Source organism: Macrobrachium nipponense, chromosome 10, assembly GCF_015104395.2.
Source record: "Macrobrachium nipponense isolate FS-2020 chromosome 10, ASM1510439v2, whole genome shotgun sequence".
Taxonomy (NCBI): domain Eukaryota; kingdom Metazoa; phylum Arthropoda; class Malacostraca; order Decapoda; family Palaemonidae; genus Macrobrachium; species Macrobrachium nipponense.
Window position 1 is genome coordinate 106104573 of NC_087204.1, and position 12500 is coordinate 106117072.

At 38.0% G+C, this 12500-nt stretch overlaps 1 protein-coding gene across 1 annotated transcript in view; it reads right to left on the reverse strand.

Moving 5' to 3' along the window:
* LOC135223876 (glucose dehydrogenase [FAD, quinone]-like) overlaps window positions 1-10894 on the reverse strand; it is a 33694-nt gene extending 22800 nt beyond the window's left edge. The window contains exons 1-4 of the mRNA XM_064262783.1: window positions 10654-10894; window positions 7024-7226; window positions 6368-6557; window positions 5074-5208 (exon numbers count right to left, since the gene is read on the reverse strand). Coding sequence (XP_064118853.1) covers window positions 5074-5208; window positions 6368-6557; window positions 7024-7226; window positions 10654-10801 — 676 coding nt within the window. The 5' untranslated portion in view covers window positions 10802-10894. The remainder of the gene's footprint in view (window positions 1-5073; window positions 5209-6367; window positions 6558-7023; window positions 7227-10653) is intronic.
* Between the last annotated feature and the right edge of the window lie 1606 nt (window positions 10895-12500).

Genomic DNA, 12500 nt, shown 5'->3' on the forward strand with positions numbered 1-12500 from the left:
GTCATCAAAAATAAAAAGGTATAAAGGTATCAACTGTTTATATATAATATATATATATCTATATATATATATATATATATATATATATATATATATATAAGTATGTATATATATATATATATATATATATTATATATATATATATATATATATATATTATATATATAGAGAGAGAGAGAGAGAGAGAGAGAGAGAGAGAGAGAGAGAGAGATTAGCAATATGCCGTTACAAAGTTTTAGGACAATATACTATTCAAAATCTCAGTTTAAAAGCGCTTGAAATTAAATGCGAAGTGCAGTTGTAAAGGTGAGACCTTCTAAGCCACTAACAATACCATGGTCATGAGAAACGTAATTTAATTACTTCTGGAAAAACCAATACCCCAGTAAACAAATATTGGAAGGTGAGAATACATCAGGTAAAATGAACAACTTTGAAACATTAGGTAAATGAATAATAATAATAATAATAATAATAATAATAATAATAATAATAATAATAATAATAATAATAATAATAATAATAATGTATTCAATTAATAAGATTGAAGCTCTGAAAGACAGTTATACAATGTAAACAAACTCTGAAAGACTTATACAATGTACATAAACTCTGAAAGCCAGACAGGCAGACAGACAAACAGAGAGATACGACACTATGGCTACCTCCACAAAAACGCACTTTCTTTATCTACATACTATAATAAACAATATCTGTTGGATACGATATTCCTTCAAGATAAGAATCTTCATTTAGACGAACACGTACGTACGTACATACGAGACAAATGATTATGTGAACGTGTCTGCACGAGCGCACGCGCTGTTTGTAAACGGCCTTGAGACTTGCGTATGCCTGGCAACTATGCAAGCTTAGAGAGAGGTAATGGAACAAGGAATTCTGGACTCGGCAGCGGTATTTAATGATAAATGTAAGAACAAACCCTTATGACTAAAGTTATGGAGTCTTAAAATATTCCAGGCTAATGGAATGGAATGGAATATAAAATTGGGCACAAAGGTCATGCAAGAGCTGGGACCTATGAGGTCATTCAGCGCTGAAAGGGAAATCGAGAGTAATAAGGTTTATTTAAAGTGTAACAATTGTTAGGAGAGGGTAGAAAGTAAATTGGAAGAAAGAGAATATGAACGGAGGTACAGTTAAAGGAATGAAAGGGGTTGCAGCTGGGGGTCGAAGGGACGCCGCAAAGAACCTGAAGTAATGTCTACAGTGAATCGCATAAAGTGCAATGACATAGATGATTTTTACGATTTTTTTTTTTCATTTTACCATTTGTTAATATGAGTTTCTTTCGCTAACTCGTTAAAAGAAGTCCTAATTTATCAATGTATTTATTAATATTTTTTCACATAAATATCTGACAAAAATTGTAATTCTTTTCCCGTGAGTATTTTAGGATGAAGATGCCGGCCTACTTCTCTTCTCCACGCTGGATACGTCCCACAAGAGTCAACTACTCTCAGGTACAAAAATCGCTTCTTTTTGAGTTTTCTGTAAAAGAAAACTATCGCGCCGGCTTTGTCTGTCCGTCCGTCCGGCCTCAGATCTTAAAAACTACTGAGGCTAGAAGGCTGCAAATTGGTATGTTGATCATCCACCCTCCAGTCATCAAACATACCAAATTGCAGCCCTCTAGCTCCAGTAGTTTTTATTTCATTTAAGGTTAAAGTTAGCCATATTCGTACTTCCGGCAGCGCTATAGGTACCAGCAACATAGGCCACCACCGGACCGTGTCTGAGTTTTATGGGCCGCGGCTGAGGCCACCACGGGACAGAAAACTCCTTCGACTAATGTTTTAATGAATAAAGAATAATGTTTTTAGTACAGCTTTATTTTTAAGAATCAAAAACAAACCCGTCAAAGTTGTATATGTCTTATGGAAAGTAAACTGCTAAAAGTAACTTGCTTCATATGATATTCCGCTGACTCACTGCAAAGCATTCTTTTTCACCAGTTTAATTCCATCCCTTCACCTGTGCATACAAATAAATTAATGCTCGAGATGAACAAGTTTACATTATCACGTTTCAGCCATCGAGATGAATATCATCGGTGCTATTATATCATTACGCTTGACTGCAGGCGGTTTCTGGTGAACCACCTCTGAGATTATTTTGCGCAGCTGTAGCAATTTGAGGATGATTAAGCAACTGCAAGGATTTTAAAGCAGTAGGCGTGACAAACCCATCATTAGACCCACTTCCAATTGAATGTAAGCTTTCGTAAGCAAGAACTGTTTTCTTTGTGTGTGTGTGTGTGTTTGTGTTCAACTAGTTACTGGAAGAATAAGTACTCCTCGAAGGGCACAGGGATTAATACAGTGAGCTGTCTAAACGCTGGAGTCCTTGCTGAAACTTGACTGTTGATGGTCGCCGTTTTGGATTGGCTTAAAATGCGTCATCTTAGTAATACCTATCAACTGAACAGCTTAGGTTCTCTTTTATACCGAGCACTAATCCAGTCCGGTATATGTACTCGTAAAGTAAGTTTACTTGTTTACCACTTCCCTTATACTGTGCACCTTACATTTTATTACATTTTTATCTATTTATCTATTAATTTATCTCCTTTTTTCTATATTTTCCTTTATATCATCCTACTTCTTCCTAATGAAGACCATATATTCTTTGGAAGCTTCAATTTCAAGTCAATGGCCTCCTTGTGGGCTTGTTCTATGTGAATAGGGTTCATCTTATGAATAATAATAATAATAATAATAATAATAATAATAATAATAATAATAATAATAATAATAAACAACTTTAAGAAGCGTAATTTATTCGCTCTTCCCTTCAAGCAAATGGTAAAAAAAAAAAATCTCTATGCCTTTGTGCTTTTAATAAGTGAAAGTGACTGAATTGCTGATAACAGGTTCCTTTGAACTGAAGACACTGCATTTATGCGCCCAAGTCTTTTCACATTTAAACCTTCCCCTGCGCTTTTATCACTTCGTTATATTTCTCATTACACTTCACTCATTCTGCAACTCACCCTCGGATCATATACTTCAGTATTCCCTTTAGTTTGTCCGTCCGCACTTTCTTCTGTCCGCACTTTTTCCTCTCTCCGCACTCAGATCCTAAAAGCTACCGAGCCTAGAGGGCTGCAAATAGGCATGTTGATCACCCACCCCCCAATCATCAGGCATACCAAATTGCAGCACTTTATCCTCAGTAGTTTGGATTTTATTTAAGTTTTAAGTTAGCCATGCTCGCGCTTCTGGCAACTCGACAACACACAGGCCACCACGGCTGGCTGAGTGTTGCATGGGCCGCGAGTCGAACAGCATTCTACCGAAGCAATTGAAAAATAGATATATTTTCGGTGGTCTTGATTATACTCTGCACAGAAAACTCGATTGCGCCGAAGACACTTCGATACAATTCTTTTTTTTTAATTTCATTGAATTTTGTATTACGTTCCAGATTTGGCTATATCCATAATTCACATTCCGCCACAAATAGCGTAGAAGGCGATTTAAACCGAATAATATTCTTCATGGCCGGAACTTTCTAAAGAATAAGCAAGTTAAAGCAGAGCAACCTTGGAATAAATATCAAACTGATAACCGGTGCGAAGCTGACGGGCTGTCAATGAAAACGATGAAAATAAATGATATTTGAAGATTTGAAGAAAGATTTATGTCAGTGAACTTTGGGGACTGGGGGGGGGGGGGGGGGGCCGCTGTGGGGGGGGAGATGAGAGGGTGATGAAATATGAACAAGAAAAGCCACAAGAATAAAGGAAGAACTTGAAAAAACGGAGAAGGAGAACAGAGGAGGCATAAAAGGAAGGTAATAATTATGAGTTTTATATGCAAATATTTAGGACAAAATGATTAAAAAAGAACTTTAGAAGAATAAAGGTTGAAACAGAGAAACAAATCCACAGTTGTGTAACTGTGAAAATATATCTTTTATTTATATTTGTACAATTACATAAATGTAGGGAAGTAGCTCCGGGACTCATGCAGAAGAGTGTGTTACTAGAAACAGCGCCCATAGTGAGAAAAGTGATGGACTCCTAAGGAGGCAGGATGCAACCCGGAACCCCACACTATAAATACCACCCCAATAGATAGACAAGAAGAGATAATAATAATAAATAGAAGGAAATAAAGAAGAATATCATTTAAACAATAGTAAAACGAAAGGGGAGATGAAAAAAGCAGAATAAAATTAATAATAAGAATTAGAAGGAAAAAAATATTAATGCAAACAGCAAAAAGGAAGGAAGAGGAGATAAAAAAACCAGAACATTCAACAACTGGAGAGAGAGAGAGAGAGAGAGAGAGAGAGAGAGAGAGAGAAGATACGTAATATCTTTAAGCCACTACATTACAGATATTACTTCAGCCTTTTCTGAACTTGGTCTCAAAAGTGTAAAAATTAAATCTTTCATTTTTTTTCTTTTGTCGGGATTAGGTAACCTAGTGTGACCTTCTTAGCCTAGGCTGGAGCAGAGAAGGATGAGAGGATACATAGTAGGATCTACTGGGCCCCTATTATTGGGATGGGATCTATAATTCTAGTGATTAAGTCACCAGGAATTTGACAGAATCATTAGTGTTATTTTAAACTGTTTTTCAACGGGAAATTGCGTTTACATTGAAAACATCTTACGGTGTACAAGTTGTTTTAGTAATGAAAAATACATTTATATAGAAGGATCCCCCTTCAGTCTATAAAAATGCTTGTTAAATTTAGCCTTCGATATATTTTCTATATTTATAGATTTAGATTCTAAGTTTCTTCAGATAGGGAATAATTATTCATTCTAGCAAATTTGGTTTGGAATATATATCATGTTTCTAGATTTTTTTTTCTTTTTTGGATAAGGATATATTTACTGTAGCAAAACACTTAAATGAATAAAAATGTGTTTTTGGAAAATTTTACTTTTAAATATATTTGGTTTTTAGCTTTAGATTTAATTTTTTTCCACTGATATCTGAGAGGAATATTTGCTGTAGTAATATTCCTTTGTACTTACAAACACCCAGTTCTAATGAATGAATAAAAATGGCCTAAAGTAAAGAATTTTTAACTTACCTATTTGGTCGGGTCCGTTGGGGTCGATGACGTCATAACCGAGTTGTTTAGTCGCCTTGATGAAGCCGCTCAGCAGAGGCGTCGCCCACCTCTTGTCTTCTACAGACAGAGGACCGCCCTTGCCGTGGTAGGCAACTGTAGAAAAGCAGACGACAGTGGTTAAGAGGTCATACAATTCGAGCGAGCAATTCAGAAAAAGAATAAGGAGTTAAGTCTACGTCACTTCATAAATACCCGTTTTTTTTGTTTAAATAACAGAAAACGGACATTAAAAAACAGGGGATACTCCGATGGAACAAAAACCTCGCAACCTTGAAACAACTTTCACTCGAGATTGCACTACCATTTCTTTTCATTCGTTTCCCAACTGTCCTACATATCACATCGATGCTCTTGTAACCGAATTCGTTTTTTTTTATTGAAATGTTCGGGGAAAGGGCATAAATTAAAGGCCGTGAGGGGGCTCAGAATATTCATGTTACCGAATTGTCAGAACCGGAGAAAATTTTTTTTTTAAAGTGAAGAAATAGTCTCGGTGTCTCTTTCTCAAACATCTGATTAAATCTTAGGCTTTGTGGCAAGAGGTGTGGAACACCCTCTGGCCGACAATTTCAGAACAAGTTCGTCGCTTCCACGAAATGGGTTAGTGGGCATGTTAGGTCATATTCCATTTTTTTCTTTATTATTATTACCACACGATTGCAGAATCAGTCGAACTTCTCTACACGTATATTCTTTTATCACAACTTCGGCTATACATACTTTCCAGCTCTCTGGATTACAAGGCCCTTCCATTTTGAAATTGGGCCTTAAGGTTAATAACAGTCATAGGCATTGCATCAAAAGTCCAATAGATCGTTATGAATGCAATGCAGTTATAATCAAGATTTAATGGTGGACAAAAACTGTGAAAAAGATAAAATTAAATAAATGTAAAAATATCATTATTCTTTGCGTCATTTCCTTCACTCTGCCAGTTTATTTACACAAAATGTATATTTATAGAGGACTAACCAATATATTTATACAAATAAGTATATTAATAAAGTTATTGAAATAAGGAATGTAATTTTTAAATCGCCCACTAGTCACGGCAAATCATCGACAGAACTTCAGGACAAAAAACCATCAATTAAACACCGTCTCGGACACGTGGGCCATCCACCAAAAACAGGAAACGAGACGAGAGAAAGCAAAAACTAAATTATAGCCAAGCCTAAATACTAGAAGACGACTTTGACACTTAGGAATGAAAACGTCGAAAGTCCTAAATTCGAAAAAAAAAGTGACTCACGCGTATTCTTGTTCCTGGTCCCTCTGTAGTCCTCCGCCTTCATGAAATAGGGCAAGACTGATTCGTAACCCCAGCCGGGATTACCGAGGCTCTCCCAGTAGTCGTAATCTCTCCTGTTCCCCCTCACGTAGAACATCCAGTTCAAGGTGGAGGTTCCTCCGAGGACGCGCCCTAGCGGGTAGGCGATCGCCTGCGGAGTTTGGACAAAAATTGAATTCTCTTGAAGGGTGTTTAGGACTCCAAAAAGATCTTGGATTGATGTGGAGGGGATGGAAAATTAATTTAGCAGTCAACTCTATTATACTTGCATATGTAATTATTTTTAATTTATTGAAAGAAATTGACAAATATAGATCGATGATATGTCAGAGTATGGTTGAATAAAAGTGATTTGGTGTTGACGTTTTGAGAGAGAGAGAGAGAGAGAGAGAGAGAGAGAGAGAGAGAGAGAGAGAGATAAATGATACAGTATTTCTATAGGTAGTAAGTCCGTGCCTCTGACGAGAGAGAGAGAGAGAGAGAGAGAGAGAGAGAGAGAGAGAGAGAGAGAGAGATTAAACAGCGACTCGCATTATTTTTCCAGGCATCAATCCGTTTCTCTGGAGAGAGAGAGAGAGAGAGAGAGAGAGAGAGAGAGAGAGAGAGAGAGGACTCACATTATCCTTGTATGCATGAAGGCCGTGCCTCTGCCGAACTGTGGAGTACTTCCAATCGGCGACGCCCCTAGGACCGGCAAAGATCAATGCAGGGACGTTGCTCTCCTGAGGGGGCTCGCCCCCGGCCTCCAGCAGGAGTATTCGCCATCCGGGGACCTCCGAGAGACGGTTTGCTAACACTCCGCCGCCAGATCCACCTCCAACTGCGGAAGGGATAAGAAGATGTCAGGACAGGTTACGGCTTTAGTATCTATTATGCTCTCACATTCTCCTAATCTGTTCTTTATCTATTCCTATTAGGATTTGGTTCCAGAGGGAAAAAAAGGTTAGTCATGGCTACGTCCATCCTTCCACAGCATCATCCATCCCATATACTTACACCAGAGGCTCATCAGCAGCTCTTTAAAACCACTCTTTCTTATAAGCTCTGCGCCACTACCCTTCATATAGCAGGCACCATTTTGGTTTTCCTCTCCTCATTCCCCTGCAATACTCCTCGACAATATACTACTTCCTTTTTTGCTCATATCATTCTAACACTCCCATATGTCCTCTTCTTCATACAGGGAAAGAATCATTCCCCTAAACAACTCTTTTGGAACCTTTCCCTCATCCTATATACCTTACACACCCTGGTCAGTCACTCGGTCACTATCATCACTATAAAGCATTCTCCAGTTTACATTAGTCCCTTCCACTCTTGCATCACTCAGATCTGCACCTTTGCTATCTTCTTCGTTTGACGACTTTATCAAAATACTCTGTCAGACTCATATGAGATCCCACAAACAAAAGAAATTGACATACTTCAATCATGGTTACACATGTATATAAGAGTCTGATTACAATTCATACCTGGCTTTACTCGTAGTATTTCATTATTTAGTCAATACTACTGAACGCACAATTATGTAAAGGGAAAACTTGGAGTTAGTACATATATACCGCTTGAAGGTCATCTGTCTTTCTCTTGATCTCTTGACCTTATTCACACAGTTCAAGCACAAGGTTATCCATTAATTCGTATTTCTTGAGGCTGTGGTTCTTAATGCCCTTAATGACCCGATATCACCACGACAAGGCCAGAATGCGATCCCCTGATGTGGTCGTAAAAATTTTGTAGAAACCAAAATATTTCTTGACGGATAGTTCAGGAAGTATCGATTCACCTTCTTCATGGTCGTTTAAAATCAAGGTCAGGGCTTGTCTTATAGTCGCCTGAAATCATTCGGCTTTCTTGTCGGGGAAAGTTGGTTGGTGTTACGTCTGGTCCCAACGAGGTGTTAGACATTTTTGGTTTTTGTAAGTGGTTGTGGTTTTCCTGATATCATTTTCAACTTTACTTTGACTATACGATTCTTATAAGCGAGTTCTTGAATCCTAATTATGGTATTTAACGTTTAGGGAAGAGGTAACAAAATCCAACGTCGGTAGATCTTTCTTTACAAGGAATAAAAAAAAACGCATGCGCTAAAAAAAAAAAAAAAAAAAAAAAACCTCACGAGGGAGTAAATTCTCATAAAACGACCACCATCCGCGAACGATTTACTGAAGTACTCCACCATGTCAGGTGACCTTCAGCTTCCTGGTTCCACCTGATTCGACACCTGAATTCGACACCTGAGCGACTCGATGGCGTTGCTCGCATCCACGCCAAGAGTAGTGTCAGTTTCGGCGGCTAGACCACAGTACTCTTGATTTCAAACTCTTCCTGGTTCATGAGCCCGACACGAAGCGCGCGAAACAAGTTCTGGACTCGAAGTGTTCTAGATAGATGCGGGGAACTTGCTTGCAAGCACGCCTGCTGGCGGTCCAGAACCGTTATACAGGGTGTCCATAAAGTCTCAGTACTATTGCAGGCAATAAGTACTTGTAATGGTACTGGGACTTATGGACACCCTGTATATATCTGCAAATATCGGATGTTCGATTGCTTGCCGGGACTGGAACCCTAGTATTTCTTGGGACCAGTTTTTTTTTTTCTTTTAAGGCGATAAATCTCAAACGAGTTTTACAGCTTCATGTGGTCTTGGATTAGCATAAAAAAAAAAACTAGCAACGCAAAGAGAAATAAAAAAATAGGGAAATTCCAACAAACATTGACATTTGCAATTGCTAAAATATATAATCGTCTAAAATGCACATCGAAGTCGACTCCCTAAACAGACTGCGGTAGTCATTTGGTACCTGAATCTATTGATGGGTGCAAAAACAATTGAAGGTCTGGATCTTCCTGCTAATACCAGATTCATTTTCGCTGTTTTGTGAATTATTCTCGTTCATTTAATCCGGCGTTGATAATAATAGTTGCTACTGTGGCAGCTACTCAAATTGCAAATACACAGGAGGTATAGACATTACGCAAAGCGATGATTATTCGTCTTTAGAGAGACAGTTACCAGTTTGCAAATATACGCACAGACACATATATACATGTATGCATATAATTATCCACGCACATTCACCTTCTCCACCCTTAGTGATTTATACTACAGACTATTAAACACCAGACATCTAATTCACTGCTAAGGCCACAACCTACCCCCACCCCCCAAACCCCCCGGGGGTGGGGGGGATGGGGGTAGGTTGTGGCCTTAGCAGTGAATTAGATGTCTGGTGTTTAATAGTCTGTAGTATAAATCACCAAGGGTGGAGAAGGTGAATGTGCGTGGATAATTATATGCATACATGTATATATGTGTCTGTGCGTATATTTGCAAACTGGTAACTACTGTCTCCCAAAAGACGTATAATCATCACTTTGTGTAATGTCTATACCTCCTGTGTATTTGCAATTTGAGTAGCTGCCACAGTAGCAACTATTATTATCAACGCCGGATTAAATGAACGAGAATAATTCACAAAACAGCGAAAATGAATCTGGTATTAGCAGGAAGATCCAGACCTTCAATTGTTTCTGCACCCATAAATAGATTCAGGTACCAAATGACTACCGCAGTCTTTTTAGGGAGTCGACTTCGGTGTGCATTTTAGACGATTATATATTTGAGCATTTGCAAATGTCAATGTTTGTTGCAATTTCCTTATTTTTTAATTTGTCTCTTTGCGTTGCTAATTTTTTTTGTTTACTAATCCAAGACGACATGAAGCTGTAAAACTCGTTTGAGATTTATCGCCTTAAAAGAAAGAAAGAAAGAAAAATTATATATATATATATATATATATATATATATATATATATATATATATATATATATATATATATATATATATTTTGGACTCACATCGTTCAAACACAGGTCTTTCAATACAAAAGGCAAGGGCGCTGCTAACTGAGCCACACAACATCCTGCCTTTCACTTGGAAGGCCTGGGTTCGATCCCGATGTGAGTCCGAAATTTATGTGTAGTACATTTATACAGGGTGTCCATAAACGTCCCAGTAACATGGCAAGTATTTATCGCTAGTATTGGTAGTGGGACTTTATGGACACCCTGTGTAATATATTATATATAATATATATATATATATATATATATATATATATATCTATATATATATATATATATGTATATATATATATATATATATATATATATATATATATATATATATATATATATATATATATATATATATATATATATAGTTGGTGTCTGTGCGACGTACTTATGATGAAGTCGTAACTCTGCGTCAAGATGGCGGAGGCGTCGTAATCATGGCGCCCTATGTCGTGCAGGACTGCGCTGAAGAGGATCCTCAGCAGGGCGACGGGTATCACGCGGAAGGCGTCCCTGAGGGCCGATGGGTGAAGCATCTACAGGATATCTTCCGAGGTCCTATACTTCAGATACGCTCCTGAGGAGTTTCCCGTCGGAGGAAGTTTTATTCTCTTGAACTTGATGAAAGTTGGTTGTCCTGCAATGAAGCCACATTCTCTTTTATAATAATAATAATAATAGAATTATAATATAATAATAAATAATAATATAATGGTTTATGTTATTTTAAACTTGATATTTTTTGTTTTTTTTTAAATGATACATATTTTCGGGGGAAAGATTATGGATAAACAATAATAATAATAATAATAATAAAAATAATAATAATAATGATAATAATAATAATAATAATAAAAATGCGCCTTAGTCAACATACAAAAGGGCAAAGTAACAAGAACTGAAGGGATAAAGCTACCAGATGGGAGCAACATCAAACACATAGATGAGACTGGATACAAATACCTGGGAATACTAGACGGAGGTGATATAAAATACCAAGAGATGAAGGACACGATCAGGAAAGAATATATGCAGAGACTCAAGGCGATACTCAAGTCAAAACTCAATGCCGGAAATATGATAAAAGCCATAAACACATGGGCAGTGCCAGTAATCAGATACAGCGCAGGAATAGTGGAATGGACGAAGGCAGAACTCCGCAGCATAGATCAGAAAACCAGGAAACATATGACAATACACAAAGCACTACACCCAAGAGCAAATACGGACAGACTATACATAACACGAAAGGAAGGAGGGAGAGGACTACTAAGCATAGAGGACTGCGTCAACATCGAGAACAGAGCACTGGGGCAATATCTGAAAACCAGTGAAGACGAGTGGCTAAAGAGTGCATGGGAAGAAGGACGAATAAAAATAGACGAAGACCCAGAAATATACAGAGACAGGAAAATGACAAACAGAACAGAGGACTGGCACAACAAACCAATGCACGGACAATACATGAGACAGACTAAAGAACTAGCCAGCGATGACACGTGGCAATGGTTACAGAGGGGAGAGCTAAAGAAGGAAACTGAAGGAATGATAACAGCGGCACAAGATCAGGCCCTAAGAACCAGATATGTTCAAAGAACGATAGACGGAAATAAAATCTCTCCCATATGTAGGAAGTGCAATACGAAAAATGAAACTATAAACCACATAGCGAGCGAATGTCCAGCACTTGCACAGAACCAGTACAAAAAGCGGCATGATTCAGTGGCAAAAGCCCTCCACTGGAGCCTGTGCAAGAAACATCAGCTACCTTGCAGTAATAAGTGGTACGAACACCAACCTGAGGGAGTGATAGAAAACGATTAGGCAAAGATCATCTGGGACTATGGTATCAGAACAGATAGGGTGATACGTGCAAATAGACCAGAAGTGACGCTGATTGACAAAATCAAGAAGAAAGTATCACTCATTGATGTCGCAATACCATGGGACACCAGAGTTGAAGAGAAAGAGAGAGAAAAAAATGGATAAGTATCAAGATCTGAAAATAGAAATAAGAAGGATATGGGATATGCCAGTGGAAATCGTACCCATAATCATAGGAACACTAGGCACGATCCCAAGATCCCTGAAAAGGAATCTGGAAAACCTAGAGGCTGAAGTAGCTCCAGGACTCATGCAAAGAGTGTGATCCTAGAAACGGCGCACATAGTAAGAAAAGTGATGACTCCTAAGGAGGCAGGATGCAACCCGGAACCCCACACTAAAAATACCACC